The 22,078-nt window shown below is 47.2% G+C and overlaps 1 protein-coding gene across 6 annotated transcripts in view; it reads left to right on the top strand.

The window, feature by feature from the left end:
• The window catches only part of ZFPM1 (zinc finger protein, FOG family member 1), a 114,058-nt gene that overhangs the window by 74,223 nt on the left and 17,757 nt on the right, over positions 1-22,078 (top strand). For 5 of the 6 annotated variants that reach the window (XM_083626227.1, XM_083626225.1, XM_083626224.1 and 2 more), the window contains one exon: positions 15,825-15,958. In XM_083626227.1, coding sequence (XP_083482353.1) covers positions 15,825-15,958 — 134 coding nt within the window. Of the gene's footprint in view, positions 1-3,021; positions 3,203-15,824; positions 15,959-22,078 lie in introns of those variants that run through there. The other variant, XM_083626229.1, reaches the window with a different exon arrangement.

Raw genomic sequence — 22,078 nt, 5'->3', positions numbered from 1 at the left:
GGTTTATTATCAGGCAGCACAGGGCAGCGTGAGGCGGGACGGCCCGTTCTGATGGACAGGGCAGGGTTGGCCACCATCTTCCTGATTATCTTTTTGTGCTTTGTGTGTGTGTGTGTTTCTCTTCCCCTTCACATTGGTATGTGTGGGTGGGAAAAATTATTCCAGCTATTTTTCCTTTATCGCTCATAGCAGAGTTTTACACTAGATAGTCCTATTTGTTTTAGATTACCGTGCTGGAAGGGAAGGGAGGGCTGGGCTGCAGGAGCCTGTTGCATTCTGGGGCTGAGGCCAGCCTTGATCCACGAAGCACATGATGCTTTGCAAAACATTCCTCGTATTGGGAACTGGTGTGGTACTGAGAGTCTAGTGCTTATAGTGTGTTGAACTGAGACCACCCTGACCTGGGTTCACTTCCGTTCTCAGCCACAAATTTGTCCTTAGCCTAACCTACCTTGCAGGGCTGTGGTGAGAGGAGAAGGTAGGCAGAACCCCTTAAGCTAATCAGAGTTCCTGGGAAGGGAGGGCAAGCAGGATAGCAGAAATAAATCTGCTTTCCTCTGTGCATGCTCAGGAACACCCTTCCGATGCCGCACCAGGTGTTCTAGGGTTAAATGGCTCTGGGGTGACGCCCTGTGTGTGCTGCCGGACTCTTTAAGCAAAACCACTTAGGAAGAGAATTTTTGATTGGGGTGGGGGGAGAAGCAAGGTGGGTCATGCTGGCGCTGATAAGGCAGGCCAGCGTAAAACAGAAGAAAAGGCAGTGAAGAGTCCCTCCTTTTATGAGACACAATAACCCACACCCTGGCGGGGGAGATAGGATCACGGTTCATTCCAGGCCTGAATACACCGCCCTTGCCTCCAGGATATGATCAGACCCTCCAAAGCCCATCTCCCTATTGTCCCTTCTCCTTGGAGCTGATGGTATCAGGGACCAGCCGGCCAGGACTCCGGTTTATGAGAAATTCTCTAAAGGGGTGTGTGGGGAGGCTGGAAGCAGGGTGGCGAGGGGGCAGGGTGGGTGGGATAAAGAAATAAGACCTGATATTGGGGGTGGGGAAATGGCAGGATGTTGGGGCTTCGGGCTGACAGGGCAGCTCAAAAATAGGTGCGGGGGTGCGAGTTGAACTATTAAGTCAAGGTTGCGACATCGTCAGAATAGAAGGAGCTCCCTTCTCGGTCAAACCAAGTGGCCCAGCTAGTTCAACATCCTGTTCTCACGGTGGCCCCAATGGAAGCCCACAAGCAGGACACAAGAGCAGCAGCAGCAGCAGCAGCAGCACTCTTTCCCATTTGCAATTCCCCTGTACACATGTGAACGCTTGGCTAGCTGGCTGTTGCACCTGGAGGACACATGTAGGTGCCCTTGCACACTGCCTTGGGTCCCCACACTGCTCTAAGAAGAGGGGGGAATGTGAAAGGAGAAAATGGCACTGTACATGTAGTGGTAGCTTTACCACTCAGAAGTGGTCCTCTGTATCCTTCACCCATTGGCAAGGGAGGATCTTTTGAACTTGCATGCTGTCCTCCCCTCCCCTCACTCATGGAGGCTGGCTCCACCTCGTTCTCGTAACGGCAAGCCACAGTTTTCTTTGGGGATCTGAGGGCAGATTCGGCATCATGGCCAAAGCTCTCTTCTTCCTTTAAGGGATGCTTGCGAGGCCTGTGATTAGGGGTAGAGAAGTTGAAGAGTTCTAACAGGAGCTGAAATTGCCAGTGTTCCCTTATTCATCCGGAACGGAAATCAATCCAGTGAATATGATCGGTATTCACTGTTGTTTTTCTGTCTTCAAACAATATGGAATCAATGACCTCACCTCCTATTTACATTGCATTTCCTTTGCACTGAGACAAGCAAAGTGATAATGCAGCATTAATAAAATAGTTAATTATGTCCGCAGCGGACAGCAAGATGGAAAACATAGCGTTTAACAGAAGCTAAACTGCAGCAGAAGGGAAACAGTGCTGCAATGAATGTGGGGCAGAATGCAATTCAGTGCCTTTTTGCATCTCTAATAAGGGATAAGGGTAGGACATTGGCTACCTATGAATGTTTCCATAGGTGCTGAGGACAAAGTACGTGTCCAGAAGGGGAATGCTTGTACTTCCTCTTTTCCCATTCCCTCCCGTCTTCCTCTGCTTCCTCTGCCACCTCCCCCTGTCAGATTTTAGATTGAAAAGCTCCACAGGGCAGGGCTCCACCTTATTCCCCGTTACGCTTTAAAGTGTCATGCATGTTGACGGGGCTCCATAAATAATGATAGAAAGAGCAGCGATAATAATAGCGGTGGCAGCTAATATCCCAGCGCCAAAAGTTCTGGCTACGTTCTGCACTCCACAATTAAACCACTTTCAAGCTGCTTTGAAATCTTTGATTGCCTCCAAAGAATCCTGTGAATGGTAGCTTGGAGAGGAGGGTCTCTGAAAATTGTATGGGAGTTCCCCCAGCTCTTTTTGCTCCCAAAATTCCTCGGTGGGATGTTGTGATGGCTTTGAAACTGGCTTATATTTGAAGTATAGGCATGGCCTTTGCTGCTCAGAATTTGGGTGCTCCACCCCTGCCAATCGTTGCACAGGGTAGCCGCTTTAAAAATTTGATGGTAGTTTGAACTCTTCCCCCACTGCGACCACCCACCCTGGTATAATCCAAATCCTGGTGTGTTAAAACTGTTGCCTCCATTGCCCTGAGCCTGCAAAGAAGAAAGAGAGTGGAAGGGGGCTGTGCCTTGGTCACGAAACTGCCTTATTGGCAAAAGGGCTCCCCTCTCATCCTGTAACAGTGACCCTTTGCCTAAAACTCCTGCCTTGGAGGTTGGGGGAAGGGTAGACAGGTCCACGTTGCTATCCGGGCTTGGTAAGAGCCTCCTCCACTAATGGGGTCAGGGTTTGCAGAGATAAAGATTTGCTGTTGTTAACTGTGTCAAAAAATCAATAAATCCCCAGTGATGCTTGGCTGCGATAGGAGAGGAGAAATCCCCAATAGCCAGCTAAGTGGCGGGGGCTGGGCATGTGCTGGCAGTGAGGTAGGGAGGGGGGGTTGGCGGCGGTCCGGATAAGCAGAGACCCTACAGAAGAAGAGAGGGGACTTGGGGGTATGTGAATCGCCAGCCCCATACTTCCTGAAATGCAGTCCTCGGTTGCCAGGGCGCCATTTTGAAACGGAGAGGGACAACGGTGAGTGGATGTCAGCAACCCAGACGCAAAGGTGAGGAGCAGAGCAGAGCTCTGAAGACTGTTGCTGCCGAGGGAGGGAAGGAGGGCCACGTATTGGATGGGCTGTACCTTGCCCCACCTTGCCTTGCTGGCAGGTCTGAGCCGCTGCGGCTTGAGCGTACAGAGGTGCGACAGGGCTCTCTCTCTCTTTTGGTGGGGAACTTGCATTGGCAAGCTGAAGAGACCTGCTCCCTGAAGCCACCGTTGGCAAGGAGCACAAGGGCTTAAGTTTGGTGGCGCAATTTCATCACCCAAAGTGCATTTTCTGTTTACATTTAGTCCTGGGATTGTGAGCAACTGGGCTAGGGGGAGGGAGGGACATTCCTTTTTAAGGTGAATTTGCCTGGTGTGCAACAGTATAGATGTGTGTCAGAGAGATGTCAGAGAATTCTGAGGAAACCAGAAACAGCAGCAGTAATTGTCAGTGTCTGCTTATTTGTTGCGTGTCCAGAACAGAAATCAACCCAGCATATATGAATGGCATTGTCTGTTGTTGTTGCTTTCAGTCCACAAACAATATGTAATTGATTCACACACACACACACACCCCAAATTTGCACTATTTCCTTTGCACTTTAACAGAAGGAGTAGAATAAGGAAATGACAACGTAACCTATGTGATGAATTATGCAATTTATGTAATTTCAGCATGACGGACGGTGAGACAATGTAGGTTTGGGCAGAAGACCAACTGCAGCAGAACAGAAACGGTTCTGCATGTGATGGATACTGGATGTAATGGAAAGCCATGCCTTCTTACAAGTTTGCTTCCCCTCTTCTGTGGGCTTCTGACTCCCTAGATTCCACTAATAGGCAAGTGGGAATCTGCCACAGACATGGGGGAATGAAGGCGGGACCCCTCCAAGCCCCTCCTCTTTTTCTCTTTGTCTAATTTTAACGCCCAACAACTCCTTTGTTATTCCCAAGGCTGCCCCTGATTACTTGAGCATCCGAGCTGCCAAAGCTGGGATAATCTCCTTAGCCCCTTTAAAGATATTTTCTTTTGTATGGGAAGGTGAAGTGTAAAGACGTTGCTTGTACGCAGCTTAAAAATGCTCCCCAATCACCCCCTTCCATCTTATCAGGCCAGTGCTATCACGCATCGTTTTGCTACTTGAGTTGTCACTTTTAAAATATGTATAATTCCCTCTGCCTCGTGTTTGAAACTTCTCAAAAGGAAAACCACCTTTTTGACAAACATCCTCTTGGTCCATTTCATCAGCACCCCTGCCCATCAGAGCCAGGGAGACGTCTCTCAGAAGCTCACAAGCTTGGGTATGATGGCACCAGCCAGCCCTTATTTCTTGTTCCCAGCTTATGGTATGCTGTCCCCGAATGTAGAGGTGGGCAAAAAGCAAGTCCATCTTTGCACAGTGCCTAATTAACTGATGGAATTCCCTGACACATGATGTGGCGGTCCCCACAGCCTTAGATAACTTTAAAAGAGAACAGCACAAGAGTAGGAAGAGGAGCAGGCAGTCAACCGTTATTAGATATGATGGCTAAACTTATTTATTTATAATAATTTACATCAGCCTTCCAGGTCCCATCAGCTCCAGCCAACTGAGTTTTTTGTTGGAAGATTCAGGACAAGACAAAAAAAAAAAAGAACTTCTTTGCACAATGCATAGTTAAACTATGGAACTCGCTCCCACAAGAGGCAGTGACGGCCATAAACTTGGATGGCTTTTTAAGAGGATCGGGCGAATTGACGGAGGACAAGGCTATCAATGGCTAGCAGCCATGGTAGTTTTGCTCTGCCTCCATGGTCAGAGGCAGTAATGGTTCTGAATACCAGATACTGGAAACCACAGACAGGGAGAGTGCTCTTGTGTTTGGTTCTGCTTGAGGGTTTCCCATGGGCATCTGGTTGGTCACTGTGAGAACAGGATGCTGCTGTTTTGTGCACGTTGACCCTTTATATGTCACCTAAGAGACTTACCTGTTCCCTTGAATATCTTCACTGAGAGTCACCAAAAGGTGAAGTCAGTTGCCATCATGCCTCGCTGGTTAGCTGACCACTTTGGAAAGCAGGAAGCTAGGCTACATGAGTCCATCTACACAGCTTAGGTTTAAGCCAGTGATGGCCAAACCTGGCCCTCCAGCTGTTTTGGGACTACAACTCCCATCATCCCTAGCTAACAGGACCAGTGAGGGGAATTGTAGTCCCAAAACAGCTGGAGGACCAGGTTTCTCCATCACTGGTTTAAGCTATCAGAAAGACCGTTTTCCTTCATAAGAACCTACCCCGAGTTTTGAGATATTCGGGGAGACCCTTCTCTCGGTCCCACAACCTTCATAGGCATGCTTGCTGGGGTCATGGGAGAGAGTATTCTTGGTGGCTTCTCCAGATTTTTGGAACTCCCTCCCTAGAAAAGCTAGACTGGCTCCCTCCTTGCTGACCTTCCTTTGGCAGGTGAAGACTTTCTTGTTCCAACAGGCCTTTGGGAATTGACTGCTTTTAGTTAAAGGGATGGTGCCATGCTGTTTTTATTGTAATAAATTTATTTTATTGTAATAATTTAGTAGTAGTAGTAGTAGTAGTAGTAGTAGTAGTAGTAGTATGTTTTAAACATATTTTATTTATGTACAGTTGTACCTTGGGAGTTGAATGGAATCCGTTCCGGAAGTCCATTTGACTTCCAAAACGTTCAGAAACCAAAGTGCAGCTTCTGATTGGCTGCATGAAGGTCCTGCAGCCAATTGGAAGCCGCAGAAGCCCCATCGGACATTCAGCTTCCAAAAGAACATTCGGAAACTGGAACACTCACTTCTGGATTTCAATTGTTTGGGAGCCGATTTGTTCAGGAGCTTTCGAGATCCAAGGTACGACTGTATATGGTTTTGAAACTGTCATTGATATACTGTATTTTTCCGTCTGTAAGATGCCCCCATATATAAGATGCCCCCTAATTTTTGACAGTGTTTTTTAGGGAAAAACCTAATCTTATGCATGGAAAAATATGGTAGTTTAAATTCTATCAATGCTTAATTGTATTTTTCTGGTTATTGTTTTTATCGGTAAGTTGCTTTTAGTCCCATCAGGTAAAAAGGCGGGGCATAGAGAAATAAAATAAATAAATATTCTTGATCTGAGCAGGGCATACACTGTCTTTCTGCAGTCTTTGAAATGTTGATTGCCTATGAATCTTACAAGAATGCAAGTCCTTCCAGTGTGGGTCAGTTAGGTACCAAGCTGGAGTTGGATCTGGGTTGAAAATCCCATCTTTGCCATGTGGTGGGGTGGCCTACCACACAGGACAGTTATGCAAGTGAATACAATGAAATTTTGATGTCCTGATGAATCACAATGTGGATAATCCTGGACCCTTCTTTCAGGTTAGGATCTTGGCCCAGAGAGATACCACCACAGTCAGGAGAAAGCAAAAATTAGAATTGTTGCTTTTGCTTGCATGGGTGAGGAGGTGACATTAGCTGAGAATTTCTTATTTCTATTCTAGAGGAACTAACTGAAGCTAGCATTTTGGGGAGTGGTCGGGTGGCCACTTTGTATTTTTCCCATTTCTGTTTTAATAAAACAATTCTTACTATCTTGCTTTTATATATATATATATATATAAAAGCTTTGCTGTCATCCTTTGAAAACGTTTTTATCCTCCACATTGTAGTTAGGGGCAAGCAAACCCAAGGGCCACTGCCTGCCTTTACATGTTTCCTAGTTCCTTTCTCATTTTCTTAGGCCCCTTTCCCAGCAGTACTTTTTTTATCAGCTTATGATACTAATAGTTAATATCCTCAGTATAAATAGTGCTTTGTAGAATAACACAAGGTTGGGGTGTCTTCTATGTTCATGTTGCTCACAGTCTAACTTTAAGCAGCGAATAAGTCGATCAAGGGAGAAGAAGGAAGGAGCAATGAGACTCTTGTCATTGCAACTTGACAACGTTCCATGTGGCAGTTCTAATCACGTGATAGGTTGGTTCTCTGTTGCTTCCAGGTTGAACACTGAACTCAGCACTGCCGTATCACTTCCCTTTATCCTTTCCTGCGGGATGCAGTCTACTTGGTGCTACTCTTGTGAACCAAGCAGGCATAAAACTCCCAGAAGGAGGCAGTCATGTTCGCGCAAGCAAAAGGGAGCCATTTTCCTCACCTTACCAGAAGTGGTCCTTTTCAGGTTTAGAAAATAAAGATAGTAGATGGCCAATGCTGGATATATGCAAGATCAAAGGTAGTGCAGAGGGAATGAGTAGAGGAAAGTTTAGTAAGTCAGCTGTCCCCCGAAACTGGTTGGCAGTGAGGTGAAGGCAAGTACAGAAGAAGGACCTGTGGAACGCTTGGCCGCAGGATGTTGTAACAGGCTAAATTAAATGGCATACATGCTTAAGCAGTGGGTATTGGCTGCATTAAGCCAGAAAAATGAACAAGGACATACACACATGCAAATTTATTGAAATGTGTAAGGAGAATTTATTTCAGGCTGCTGGAAGGCTTGTGCATGGGCTGTACCATGCTGCCCTTGCACTTTTGACTGGCATCAGTTGGCCCACTGTCGAAAGACACAATTGCTGAGCTATCTGGACCCGGAGTGGCAGGTTTGAGTTGCTTCTCATCTCCCCCAACCCCACCATTGTGGCTGAGATCCTTCTTACTCTGCCTGAGAGGCACCCCCAGGGAACGGAAGCGTTTTTCAGACGGCGTCCCTCGCCTTATTTTCTTTTTTCCTCCATTCCTTTTGTAACTTTATTATCACAAGCGCGCAGGCCGATACCAGCCCAATTTGGTTAATGATCCCGGAGATAAGAATTATTCTGATAACTTCCAGGCCAGCTGGCTTGCGGGAGCCAATCGGATGCCGGCTTTGCCAGGAAACTGATGGGGAGATAAGATAAGGGAGGAATTGTATTAACCTGCAGGGTGGTGAAACTGAGCGCCAGCACCACCGATCCCAAGATTAGGGGCAGTGAGACGCACGCACACAAGCGGAGCAGGAGGGAGGGAGGGAGGGAGGGAGGGGGAAAATGGACTTTGTTCCTTGCGATAATCTGCAAGATTGTTCTGACCATTAGCTAGGCTGGGCTGGGCTCTTATTAATAGACACGTCATGGCTTCCTTTTCGTCCCGGATGGGGCTCAGAGAGCTGACGTGTGTGAACAAGTGTGTTTGAGGGTCTCAAGTGACTCTCAAGACTGTGGAATCTCCAGCCTTTCCTGCCCCATTGTAGTATTTCATGTTCCCCATGCTCCAATCTCTCTCTCCCTCTCTTGTGCAGTCTGCATACGGCTTTATGGGTAGACCCAGATATGCTCACTTAAGCATAAGGATGGAGGAGAGGTTTGGCACAGTTCACCCTTTAATTCAATCCTACCTAACCCTAGCCTTTCCCGAAACAATACATCAGGCATCCCCAAACTTGGCACTCCAGCTGTTTTGGGACTACAACTCCCATCATCCCTAGCGAACAGGACCAGTGGTCAGGGCTGATGGGAATTGTAGTCCCAAAACAGCTAGAGGGCCGAGTTTGGGGATGCCTGCAATACATGAACAGAACCACAGCTGCCTTCCTTCTCTGAAGGTTGCAATGTAGTTCTCAACCCCCAAAATGTCTAAATTAGGAGGTGTGCATAAAAATGATTATTAGTAAAATAATAATAATAGCAATAGCATCAGCGGGTGTATTTTATTAGCAGAAAATGTTTACAAAAATTTGTTTCTTAGTCAAAATTGCATAGAAAAATGCCTCTTTGGGGGAAATGCACACAAAATATTGTAGAATTTTCATGAGGACTTTTTTTTTTTTTAAGGTAAATATGTTGTAGAATGGTGTGGAAATGTGGTGAATGGAGATTAAGACTAGAAAAATGAGCAACCAAGAGAAACCAAAGCTGACAACCAAATTGCTGTCCTTCCCTCTGTCAGCTTCTTTGAGTCCCTGGAAGCCTCACAACAATTCAGCAAAACCCATTGCAAAGATGGCAGCAGCAATGTTGTTTGAGATGATGATGGCTGTCAGGAAGGGTTTCTTATAAGTGAGAAGACCTTCATTTGGTGGGTGATGGAGTGCAGGAGGCGGGTCGTGCGACAAGGGGTTCCATAGGGCTTAAGTTCTTAAGAGCCTGGTTTTTGGATCAGACCAAAGGGAGCCCATTTCCTCCAGCATCCAGTTCCTACAGGTGCCAACTAGATGCCTCTGGCAAGCCAGGAAGTGGAACCCAAGCAGCGCAGCAGCACTCTTCCCACTTGCAATTCCTAACAACTGGAATTCAGAGGCCTGCCGACGCTGAGCCTTGGGTTTTTTTAGAGCCATATACAGACAGCCAACCATCGTCCATTCTCTGAAAGGGTACAAGTTGCTCTCTGGCAGACACAAACATGTGTTGGGCACACTTTGCTCATATGTTGTGTGATCCCTCCAGCTTTGAGGTACTGTTAACTATTGACATCTCTCTACAAACAGGCCCCAGTTAATCGGATTACTGGGGGTTTCTGCATTGCTCCCTAGCAGCTGGAGGTTAGCTGGGCTATCCCTGGCCAGGTGGCCCAGTGCTTGTGGGCAGGGAGGCGGGAGAGCAGCTGGAGAACCTCCTGGCCTCAGTGCTGCGGTTGGGTTTCTGCTCTGCTGTGCCTCGGTTTCCACCTTGCTTTCCTGGAGCTGCCCTTCGGCATCCGCCTTGGCTTTCGACGAGGGGAGTAGTTCCTGTTATGTCCTTTTTAGCAAAATCCGGCAGGGACGGAGGGAGGGAAGCGGCTCGGCTTGCCCTATTTTCGTCCCCTTGTGTCTGGAACGGTTGCTTTCTTTATCAGTGGCTGTGTGTTTTCTCTGGTGGGGATTGATACACAGAAGATGGAGTGCTCTGACATGGAAAGTGTCAGGCAAAGGCTCTTATCTTGGAGACATGGTCGCCTGACCCAAACGCAACTGATTAGCCAGCAAGAAGCTGGAAGAGGAGGAAAGGGGGCAGGAGGAAGGGTGGCAGTTGGGCACAAAACAGGTTTGTTTGCTAAGCTGGACAGAACTTGCTCATTACTGCTCACTTGGCTGCGGCTCTCCTTGAGATTCCCTAAAGGGAGGAACCTTTTTGCAGAGGGCTGACTGATCAGAAACTGGATTTCACTCCCTCGCTTCTTCCCAGACGGGAGTGATGCATTTCAGTAGAGGCTGTCCTGCTTTAAGAGAGGGGCCATAGCTCAGTGGCGGAACATCTGCTTTGCATGCAGAAGGTCCCTGTTTCAATCTCTGGCTTCTCCAGCTGTGGCTGGGAATGGTCTCCTACCCAACACCCTGGAGAAAACAGCCATGGCTGTTGTGAGTTGTAAGTAGATAGGTGAAGGCTCCATTATTACCATATCAGCAGAACTTGACTGGACCAGCGGAGGCACACCTTTAAAAAAATGCTGGGAATTGCACGGTTTGTGAGAAGCCTCCAGAATGGAGGCAAGATCAAGGGCAGGGTTTCCTATTAGTGTGCTCTTTCTTGGGACAGAAATGTAAATGAGGTGTAGCCTCAGTAAGATGTTGCCAATTGCACAGAAAATAATTTAAAGGAGCACTCCACAGACGGCAGCTCTCCAGTGACCTGCCACTGTGCACAGAATGTCTCTGCTCTTGCACATGTTGTCTTCCCATGCGCAAGGCTGTTGGGTCTGGGGATCAGTTGCCATGGCTAAAGAACAGGAGTGAGGAGTTGGCTTCACCCCTTTCTTCTGGGTCTCCTGGAGGCATCTGACTGGCTGCAGTTAGATACAAAAATGGCCATCATAATGGCTATGTATGTTACCTTCAGGATCAAAGGCTGTATGCCATGAAATACCAGCTGATGGAGAGCAAGAGAAAGCGCTGTTGCTTTCATGCCCTACTTGTGGGCTTTCCGGAGGCATCTGATTGGCCGTTGCCCAAAACAGGATGCTGTGCTTGGGCCACATTCTCGCCATGCAGTTTATCTCTATGATACCACTTTAAACGGTCATTGATTCCCCCAAATAATTATGCGTGCTGTAGTTTGTTAAAGGTGCTGAGCGTCGTTAGGGGACCCCCATTCCCCTCACGTTGCTTCAATTCCCAGAGTGGTTTAACAGTCAGTCCCTCTTCATAGAGAACTCTGGTAATTGTAGGTAATAGTGGCCTTTTGAGAACTCTCCGCACCCATGAAAAACTACAGCTCCCAAAATTCTATGGCTATTTAAAGTGGTGTAATAGCACATTAAATCTGTGTTGTGAATGGGGCCTTAGATCAGTCTTTGATCTGAGCCAGCAGGCCTCTTGTACAGGTTGAATCCTCCCACTCCTCGTGTGCGCAAGGCCACCTTGAGAATTTTGCTGAAGCTGCTCTGAGCCCAGAAACTCTCCAGCCATGGTCTCCCCTCCCCTCCCTTCACCTCACCTCTGCCCTGATAAGCTTTAGCACATGGGGACCTTTGCCTCCCTGTCCACCCCAGTGCCTTTGATGTGTTTTGGTGGAACGAGCAGTCTGATTCCAAGGCCTTGTTTCCCACGCAAGGAGTTGGATCTGGACCCTCGCCAAGCCTCCCTCCTGCGCCTCTGTCCGTCGCTCCCTCGGAACACCTCGACTGCAGGGCTTTGGGGAGGGAGGGAAAGAGGGCGAAATGCAATGTCGACCCCTTTCTCCACTTTCAGATGTACAAAGGGAGACTGCTGGGAGTCTCCGTTTAACATCCATCTGAGTATTGCTTAGCTGCCATCTTATCTGTCCGCTGAAAGATGAAGGTGCAGCTAAAACATTTTAGGCTGGTCTTCCCAGCCGATTTACATGTTATCTAACCCATTAAACCGAGAGGCTTATCGGACCATCAAGGCCATTACAGCTCAAAGCCGTCTCAACCAAGGGTCCTAATGAAGCAAAATAAGAGGCTCCCTTTTTGATGGAGGGATGCCAGCAAGCTTTGATCCGTCCCCTGCGTTGCAGCTCCTTGCAAAGTAACCAGAGAGGGGCCACAGTGGGCTGAGGTGATGCCAGGAAGGGTTGGATCTGTCCATTTTGGTTTCTTTCAATTCCCTGTTTCTTCCCATCTTAAGTTCAGTCCTCCACATTTCTGCAGCACTTTGCAGTTTCTAAAGGTCCTCATAAAAATTCATCAGTATTTTAGTGTGATTTCTTCTTTGCATTTTTGCCTAACATGCACACATTTTTGCAAAGCAATTTTCCCTAATATAATGCATTTTGGAATATTATATTTACTGATACAGGCAGTTTTATAATGCTCTACTCTAGCACATGCATTTTTCTACACGTTACTTGACTGGAGAACTGCACTGCAATATTCGGAGAAGAGCAAATTTTGAAAGATGGCTGTGCTTCGGTTCTTGTATTGGTTTGGAAATTACAAACCTGGTAGTTTCACCTTTTAATGCAAACTGAACTGAATCCCCCCTCCCAATCCCTACATGATGCCCAGACAGGGAAAATCCAGTGCTTTCTGAGTCATCTTACAAAGGTTGCTACAAACACGACCTCTTACCTTTAACCATTGTTATTGTTAAAAGCACATTGATGGATTTTGTGTAACTCAAAAGCTCATCAGGCAGTGTAGAGTGGTGGAAATTAAACTAATATGCCATAATGTTGACGTTCTAGAAAAGTTAAGTAGGATTGCCTGCACGAAGGAAGGATCTGTGGTTCAACTGAAGAGTATTTGCTTTCAATTTAGAAGGTACCAAGTGAAATCACTGGCATATCAGGTGAGAGCTGGGACAGACTCCTTGCCTGAAACCCTGGAGAGTTGTTGCTGCCAGTCAGTGTAGATAAAGTAGAGGCACCCTATGGTCTGACATTGTCCCAAGTTCCTATTAAATCAGCTATTTACCCTGAAGAGTTAAGTAGAATCAGCTATTTACCCTGAAGAGTTAAATAGCTGGCTTACTGGGCTGCACACCCTGGACACCCAAGTGGACAGAGATGCCACTCACAAAACAGGCAGGTCCTTGAGGAGGTAAAAGGTGACTTGCCCTGTCCCCCTCGCTTTTCTGGGAAACACACACTAAATATTTTGCTGCAAACCCTTTAGTATACATCCAACAGTTGCTTGATGCTGTCAGAGCAACATGAAAATCTTACCTTAAGCAGGTACAGCTATCTTGGACGTGGCTGTTGAGGTGCAACTTTCACAGGGGGACCCCATACTTAGCTGAAGCACCAATTCCACCTTTGAACTGAGGCGACAGCAAACCTATTCATTGAAAGCTCTGGCTTCAGAATGTGGGCAGCTAATCGCAGTAGAAGGCCACAGGGGAAATTTTCGGAAACAACAGGCGAGGGACAGGTGAATATCTGGAAGAAGAGCTGCTCTGGTTCTTGTTCAGTAGGTCATTGGCAGCAGTGATGTAGCGGTCAGTGGTCATCATGGTGGCTGGCATAACCACACTCCCTAAACTATAGGCAGCTCTGCCGATCCTATATGTGCTCATATTCTCCTCCAACTTATTTGAAAAGCATAAAGGGATTCCTTATGCACAGTGGACATGCCTTTGTGGTACTGGGGAGGTGGAAGACGTGGCGCATTCTCTTTTGCACTTTCCCTCGTATAGAGATCTCAGAGCTCATTTCTGGAGGAGACCTTTGGAGAGCAAGAGCTGGCTGGGCCCTGCCTGATATTATTTGCAATCTGTTGGCAGAACATGGTAAAACCATTGCAAACCAGGTGGCCACCTCTGCAGTAGCAGCTAAAAAAAATCCCTTTGTATTCCTCTTTAACCAGGTCTTTGGCTGATTGACATCCAAAGCCCTTTTAAAATTAAAAAAAGTTGGAGGGGTTGTTGGGTTGTTTTTGTTATGTATTTTGTGTTGTTATATTGTGTTTTTCTGTTGTAACCGCCCTGAGACCTGCGGGTATACGGCGGTATACAAATTTAATAAATAATAATGACAACAACAATAAAGGCTTTTGTCGTGGAATGCAAAAAGGGCTATCCACAATAGTATCGTGACATTGTTGTTCATCTTGGTTTGTGCTGATAATTATTAGTGTCAGTTGTTATTTTTAGTGCTGTGCTTTGTCCTTGTTTCTCTGGTGTTTGCAATTGTGCCTCACATAAGTACCATATACCAATGCAAATGTTTTTTATAATTAAATTTTGAATTATAACAAATAAATAAAGAACATAGCAAGTAAAATATCAGAAGTCAGTGAAATCGTATACAGCATAAAGTCCAGCATGAAGAAGAAGGAGGTTACAAAGTTTACTATGCAAACAATAAACCCACCAAAGTAAAACCTCACAAGATCCACACCTTTGCATAGGCAGGAGAGACTGCCCAGCCATGCGCTTCATCATTCGTAAATGAAGTCATGTTATATTGCAAAAAAAAAATAAATAGGGGGTGTGTCTCTTGTACAGTACTATGTTCTTCAGCAACTTTTAATTTATGGGAAATATTTTCTAGAAGAGCGTTTGCCCTTCTAGATCTTTGATCTGTAAAACTGCCACTGTTACAGGTGACACATGATACCCATTCCACATCTGTAAGAAAATGATATTTTTGTGTGGTGGCACCTACACTTTGGAATTCCCTGCGTGTTGATACAACGAAGCAAGCAGGTGCCTTCGTTGTATTCTTTTGGCCATCTACTAAAAGCACTTTTCTTTAGACAAGTCTGCCCAGATACATAGAATCTGATGTGCTTTCAGTTTATTGCTACTTTTACTTATCTCAATGTTTTACTTGTCTTTACTACATATTTTTGTAAACCACTTTGATGGCTTGTTTGTTTTTACAATCAAGCGGTATATAAATTGTAATAAATAAATAAATAACATTTGCAAATAACATTTCCTGCCCCCAGTGGCCTCAAGGCTCGCTCAGCTGGGGACAGGAGCCTTTCTGCCCCCCACCCCCCGGCTGAGCAGCAGGCTAGGGCCAGCTGTATTGGCCACAGCCCGTGAGGTACTGGGGTGCAAGCGCCTTGGTTCCCACAATGAGAACTGTGGCAGTTTCACTCGGCATCTTGCCATCTTGGGCCAATGCAGTTTTTCCCAACATTGCGGTATATCGCCAAACCGCGTTGTTTTGCTGGTGATGTTGAAAACTCGGCATCGCCCAGCCCTAAGACATACATACCTTCACTCTGCAGAAAGCAACAGTGCATAGTATAATTCCAATTTATTATGCTCAGCCAACAGCCACAGGTAATATGTTTGTAGAATTAATTCAACTTATTAAGCATATTGAACTTTAAAGAAAGAGCTTCCCCCAACCTTTGTCTTTTAATAAGGACATGTGAACAATTTTGCAAAAGAAGTGCTTCTGCTTCAACTGCTAATATGAAGTAGGAACCTCATTAAAGAATAAGAAATGGTACCTAGCCTCTGCTCAGTTATTTTGCTCATTCACCAAGGTCTTCCATGCTTTCACAAGCAAATTTGAAAACCCCATTTTCACCTGCCAAAACAAGGAGGGTCCATCTGTCACCCTGGTGTGCAACCAGATGGCACCGTCTCTCCCACTCCATTGGTTGATAGATGTTATGGGAACATTGTAATCTGGCCATTTCTGTGGTTTTAAGAAAGGAGGAAGGCCACGCCACCTAGTAGGGAGATCTCTTCTTACTGAAGAAGCTTCCTTGGAAAGTTTATGTATGGTCTCACCTCACTGATTTCTGCTTCCCTGATCTTGCTATTTTTCCTCCTGTCCCATCAGGTGAACTGGAGCTGATGACATCAGAGGGCGAGAGCAAAGTGCGTGCCAGGCAGAACGTGCCTGAGGGATTGTCCTGGGGTCCGTACCAGGGGAATATCCACAGTGAGCCTGCTTCTCCAGGGAACAGTGAGCCAGTAAGTAAAGCAGTCAGTAAGTCAGCAGAAATGAAAGCAAGCACCCCTCTCCTCTTTTCCTCTCTCTGCAGAAAACAGCTGCAATGCCCTTTGGTGGGTGGCATCATTTTTATCCCACCTTCCCTCCAAGGAGATCAAGGCAGTCCATGGCACTCCAGTTTTATCCTTGCAGAATTCCTGTGAGTTAAGGGATGGGCAGTTGTAGAGCACCTGCCTTGAATGCAGGAGGTTCCAGGTTCAGTCGTCTGCATCTACAGGTGCCACTGCCAGTCAGTGCAGGCAGTACTAAGTTCCATGGACTCTTAGTCTGGCACTCTGGCCACTACACCATCCTGGCATTGGGGCTGAGCTTGCACCAGATGGCATTCCTAGCCTGACTGTCATTTCAGACCACCTTCCTGCACTTTTAAGGCAGTCCCTTCCACTTCCTGGGACTTAAAAAATCTATGTATGTTGTCCAGTACAGGTGAAAGCATGGATATCTCAGTTGGTTAGAGTGTAGTGCTGATAATGCCAAGGTTGCAGGTTCAATCCTTGTATGTTACAGCTCTATATTCCTGCATTGCAGGGAGTTTGATTACATGATCCTCAGGGTACATTCCAACTCTACGACTCTATGATTTTATGATTCTAAGCCAATGTGGTGCCCTCCAGATGCCTTGGGACTACAAATCCCATCAGCCCTGGCCAGTCATCATGGATGGTGGGAGGTGTAGTCCAGGGCATCTGGAGGACACCGTCTTGGCTAGCCCAGACCTTGCAGCATATCTCAGGCACCTCCACAGGTAATAAGTGGTGGTCATCATAACCACACCCCAAGGCAATGCTTCTGATTCTTCCTGTTTCTCACTTACAAGCAGCATCCTTTTAGCACAGGCCAAGCTACGATGGTGTGTTTAGCACCACACACAAAGTGCCCATCAGCAGGATGCAGCTTCTCCCATGCAGCTAATCTCATTAGTGCGGCTCATGGCAGGGCTATATCCCATCAGCATCAGGTTCTTAAAAGCTCCTTTCTGCACAGGCCTGTGGTATGTTTTTGAAATCCCGGCTGGAAGGCCTTTACCCTGCTGGGTTTAATTTCTGGTTTCCCCAGTTGCCTTGCCGTTCTGTCTCGGAACTGGTGCTGCTTTGCTTATTCATCAGCGATCTGGAGCTGGGCTGAGCAGGGAGGTGGCCAAGTCGCAGGTGACCCCAAATTGTTCAGGAGGCCAATGAACCGAGCAAGGCTGTGAAAAGCTTCAAAAGGATCTCTCTAGGCCCTGTAATGAGCAGGCAACAAAGTAGTAAATGAGGCCCCATGTCAATCAAGTAGAAGCAAGGCTCATTGCAACCAAAAATAATCCCATGTGTATCCCAGTTTCATGGATGGCAAATTGCAGAGCCTGTAATTCCCCCAGAACAATTTTTTTCCACATCAGTGCCTCAGCTTGGAACATAATACGAGCGCCTTTGAGGATGCACAGAGTGCTTTCCTTCTGCTGCTAAATACCTACAGCCAGCTGCTGTATTGGAGGTGGCTAGCCAGATCTTGTTGGACTTCAACTCCCAGCTGCCCCAGCCAACATGGCAAGTAGCCCAGGGCATGATGGGAATTGTAGTTCCGCAACATCTGGAGGGCCACAGCTTCCACGCCTCCATCTCATTTGGGTCTTCATTTCTCCAAGAGCAGGGGTTTGCTGGCTGACCCCACTTCCCCATTGTGTTCATGTGTTCAGCCCCACCACCCTCCACACAGGTGTCTGCATTGGGGAGCTTCCTGACTGGCCAGGAAAGAAGTATTGGGGTCATTGTGGACAGCTCCCAATGGTGACAATGGAAATGGGAAATTCTATGTTAGTGATGATTAAGGAAAGGGATTGAAAGTAAAACAGCAAGAATTACAATGAAGACAGGATATAAATCTTAAAGTGGACCTGCCTTTGGAACAACTGGGCCCCATCCGCACCGTACATTTGAAGCAGTATCATACTACTTTAAACAGTCACAGATTCCCCCAAAGAATCCTGGGAACTGTAGTATTTTAAGGGTACTGAGAGTTGTTAAGTGACCCCTTTTCCTCTCACAGAGCCACAGTTCCCAAAGTTCCTTGGGAAGAGGGATTGGTGGTTAAAGCACCCTGGGCGTTGCAGCTTTGTGATGGGAATGGGGGTTCTCCACAAGGCATCTCTTCCGTAAGCATCCCAGGTCACGAGGCTGGGTAAGGCCCCTCTCAGCCTGAAGCCATGGAAAGCTGCTGCTAGTGAGTGTAGGAATCCCTAAAGTAGCTGGACTGATGGTCTATCACAGAAGAAGGCAGCATAATATGTTGTTTGTGCATCTTTGGCTTTTGTTGTTTAGTTTGTTCCATTCGTGCTCCTCTTGGGTGTCCAAACCTGGGTTTTGTGTTGACTTACAAACCCAGTATCTCATCCTCACAACCTCTTTTGGCCTTGCTTCCTTTTCCTCTTAAACTTCTCAAGTTTTGGCAGAAGAGGGGATGGACATCAGAATCAAGATTGTTTTGTGGGGTTGTGTGTGTGCATGAGTATCTCATTTTGTGCAACAAGTACACGTCTGATTCCAATAAAAATATTGCAAAACCTTTTAGAGCAAATGATAAGAATAATATAGCAATGTGCATGCCTCCAAAAAAACAGCTATGGACATGATTTATAACTAGGCTCAGGGAGTTCTGAAATGACTTGGAATTCAGAAAAGGGGAAGGGGGTGGGAAACCCAAAGGATTCACCCTTCCTCCTACAAGAGAGGAGTTGGGCACTGGAGAGGAGCAGCAGTTCGGCCCCTTCCACCCTCTCTCTGCCCCCCACTGGAGGAGGCAGGAAGAGCAGAATGGGAGCAGGTTGGTGCTAACTTTCTATGGAAGATCTTGTTGCATAGCTCTGGGTTTTTCTGTCTGAGCCTTGACTGTATTATTGCCATTGCTGTTGTTAGATTTATTACCTGCTTTCAGCAGAAGGAACCGGGGCAGGTCAAAGCAGTCTGAAACAAATACAATCACAACTAGAGTGGGTCCTAAAAACAGACATCTCAAGTGGAGGAGGTGGACACTGCCAATGGCTACTAGCCATGATGGTGATGCTCTACCAACCTGGTCCAAGGCAGCTATGTTTATGTATACTAGCTGCTGGAAACCACAGGAGGGGAGAGTGCAATAGTGCTCAGGTCGTGCGTGAGGGTTTCCCACAATCTTCTGGTTGGCCACCATGAGAACCGGATGCTTAGCTAGGCAGGACCTTTTCAGCCTCATCCAGTGTCCTTAAGTGCCCAAAGGTCAGGGCAATGAGGTGCATCTTCAGCATATGCTGAAAGTCGCACTTCTGTGGGGGAAGGAATTTCCAACTTGGGGGGATGCCTGGCACCCCCATACCCACAATGTTTCATGCCCTGCTCTATAGGTGGTTAGGCTCCCCCCAAGTGCTATCCAAGGGACCTTGGCCTGGGCAAGACCCGATCTCTGCCAGTGGGAAAAGGAGGAGGCGGCGGTGGCTCTTTTGGGATTTCTTCCAACTCTTTTTTATGGGGCTTTGTGAAGGATGTGGGACAGAAAGCCCTGGCCTCTCCTCTCCTCTCCCTTCTCTTTCTCTCTCTCTCTCTCCCCCCTCCCCCCCAGCTCAAGCCTCCCCGTTTATCTTTTTTTTTTTGCCAAATTAAATCCTTGATTAACCCTTATCTTGCCAGTTTGGCGGCTATCTCTCCTGTGGCGCCGTATGTCCAGACAACCGGTACGGGATGATTGATTTCTTAAAGATATGCCGCTGCTTTTTTCTGATACTTCATTTATTGTCTAAATATTTTTGCTCCCATTTCAGCAGCTTCCCTTATCAAGTCGTGTTGATGATTCCCAGCCCTGCCTCTCTCTCTCTCTCTCTCTCTCTCTCTCTCTCTCTCTCTCTCTCTCTCTCTCTCTCCCCCTCCTCTCATCCCCCCCCCCGCCCCAGTTTCTTCCTTTTCTTTATATTTTCAGTTGCCTCCCTTCTCTGTTTTGTTTTTTTTTAACCCAGAAGACAGAGGAAAGGGTTGTTGCTCTCTATGGCCGAAATTGACTATCAGTCTCTTTTCTTGCCTGGGGAGGGGGAGGTTGGGGAAGCACGAAAAAATGGGTCTCCCAACATCTTTTCTTCAGTAACTGGAATGAAAAATCCCCAGTCTATGATGGCCATTAGGGAAGGGAAAGCAGGAAGCTGCCTTATATCATCAGGCTATTGGTTCATCTAAGACAGTATAGTTGTCTCTGACTGGCAGCAGCTCTCCAGGGTCCCAGGCAGAGAGAGAAACATTTCCCATCATCTGCTGGATGACCCTCTTAACTTGAAAGTGCCAGGATTAAATATGTTCAATATGTTGAATATTATATTTATTTTCCACCCTTCACCAGAAGGCCCCAGGTTGGGTTACAGCAATATAAAATGCAGCATTCAAAACAGTTTAAAACAGCTCACAATCACAGCTGCAGTGAGTCCTAATAGAGACAAAAAGAGAAGCGTGGGGCGGGGTGTTGCCTTTGCACCCTGCTTGTGGGAGCAGCCAGGAGGCACGTTATGGGAATCCGGGTTGCTGGACTAGATAGATCTTTGAAATGATGTAGCTGCCCTCTCCTCAGGCTCCCATGCCATTGATGGGCAGCAGAATTGAGTCTGCCAGGCCCTACTAGGAATGAGGGAGGAATCTGCATTTTGCAACAGACCAACCTGACCTGATGGCTCCAACCCTGCTTGTGGATCATAACACAGCTCCCAGTTGGACGGTGGATTTTGCAGTGCATTTGCAGTCTGCAAAAAGTGCACACCAAAATCCGCATGTTGTGTCAACAGTGCATATAAAACGCGTGTTTTGAGGTGAATGCATTGAAGAGTGTGTGTTTACACTAAAAAGTGCACACAAGATGCATTGGACAGGCTCACAACTGAGTGGCAGCAAGGCTGAAACAAGATGGAATTAACTGCTCAGCCCATCCCTAGTCTTTGTCCATCCTAATGCAGCTTTGTAAAAAAAATAGGCTGTGTCCAGCTTCATGCTACAATGCCATAGGCATATAGGAAGCTGCTGTGTCAAATCCATTGGTCCACCTGGCTCAGTACTGTCAACTCTGGCTGGCAGCGGCTCTCCAGCTTTTCAGGCAGAGGTCTCACTCCCAAGCCTGCCAGGGATTGAACCTGGGACCTTCTGCACGCAAAGCAGATGCTCTGCCTCTGGGCTATGGCCTTTCCCCAAGCCAGGCATGTGGGAAGATGCCATTAGCACACATTCTCTGCATCCTTACCCTCCCTGCAAGACTGGCACTCCTTGCCACAATGAAGTGTCTCTCCCCAGCCTAAAAAAAAAAAGGCAAGCAAAAAAACCCAAACCTTCCTGTGGGGCGGGCCAAATCATCCTGGAGGTTAATGATTAACCAGCGTGACGGTTCTCCCTTCCCTTGTTTGGCAAGGGGTCCGGCTGCCCCAGATAAAAAAAAAGTCCCAAGCGGATGTTGCTCAGATACAGTTTCCGATGGTTATCTGGGCCGCTGCAGATTGGAGACACTGACCTCTTTGTTAAGGGGAAAACAAGGAGGGTTTCTCTGCCTTGCCTTCCTGCCCGGACCCACTTACCACGGAGGGGCTGGCATGGAGAGTGTCCGGGAAGGAAGCCACACCTTGCTTGCCAGTCTGTCTCTCTCACAGCCCCTTTATGCTCCCAATGGGGCATTGTGGGGAAAGGCATAAAGGGGGGGCTGTTTTGGGGAGCCAGGTTGGCACGGATGCAGAACTTTGGGAGCTTGTCGCCTGGAGTTATTTGTAAGAGACAGTCTTGTTACTTGACTCCAGGGCGCTCTCGAGAACCTGGGGGTGGTGACGACAGGGCAGGGCTAATGGAGCAACAGAATGAGCCACTTCCAATGTGTCCGTCGTGGTTTGTGCAGGCATCTTTTTACACCCATATAGCACCATAAGCCTGCAGGGAGCTTTGCAGATGAGAATGTGGGGGGAACTCCTTGCCCCAAAGAGTTGTGAATAGAGTTACAGTGAATGACTGACTTACAGAAGGGCAGCCTTTGCCAAGCTGGTTCCCATCCTGGAGCTCTGGACTACAGCTTGTGCCCATGGGGCCTGATGCACAATTGTAGCCCAGGTAGGCACA

The sequence above is a fragment of the Podarcis filfolensis genome (assembly GCF_964270895.1).
Source record: "Podarcis filfolensis genome assembly, chromosome: 8".
NCBI lineage: Eukaryota > Metazoa > Chordata > Lepidosauria > Squamata > Lacertidae > Podarcis > Podarcis filfolensis.
The sequence above is the reverse complement of the archived record's forward strand: the minus strand, read 5'-3'. Positions and strand labels throughout refer to the sequence as shown.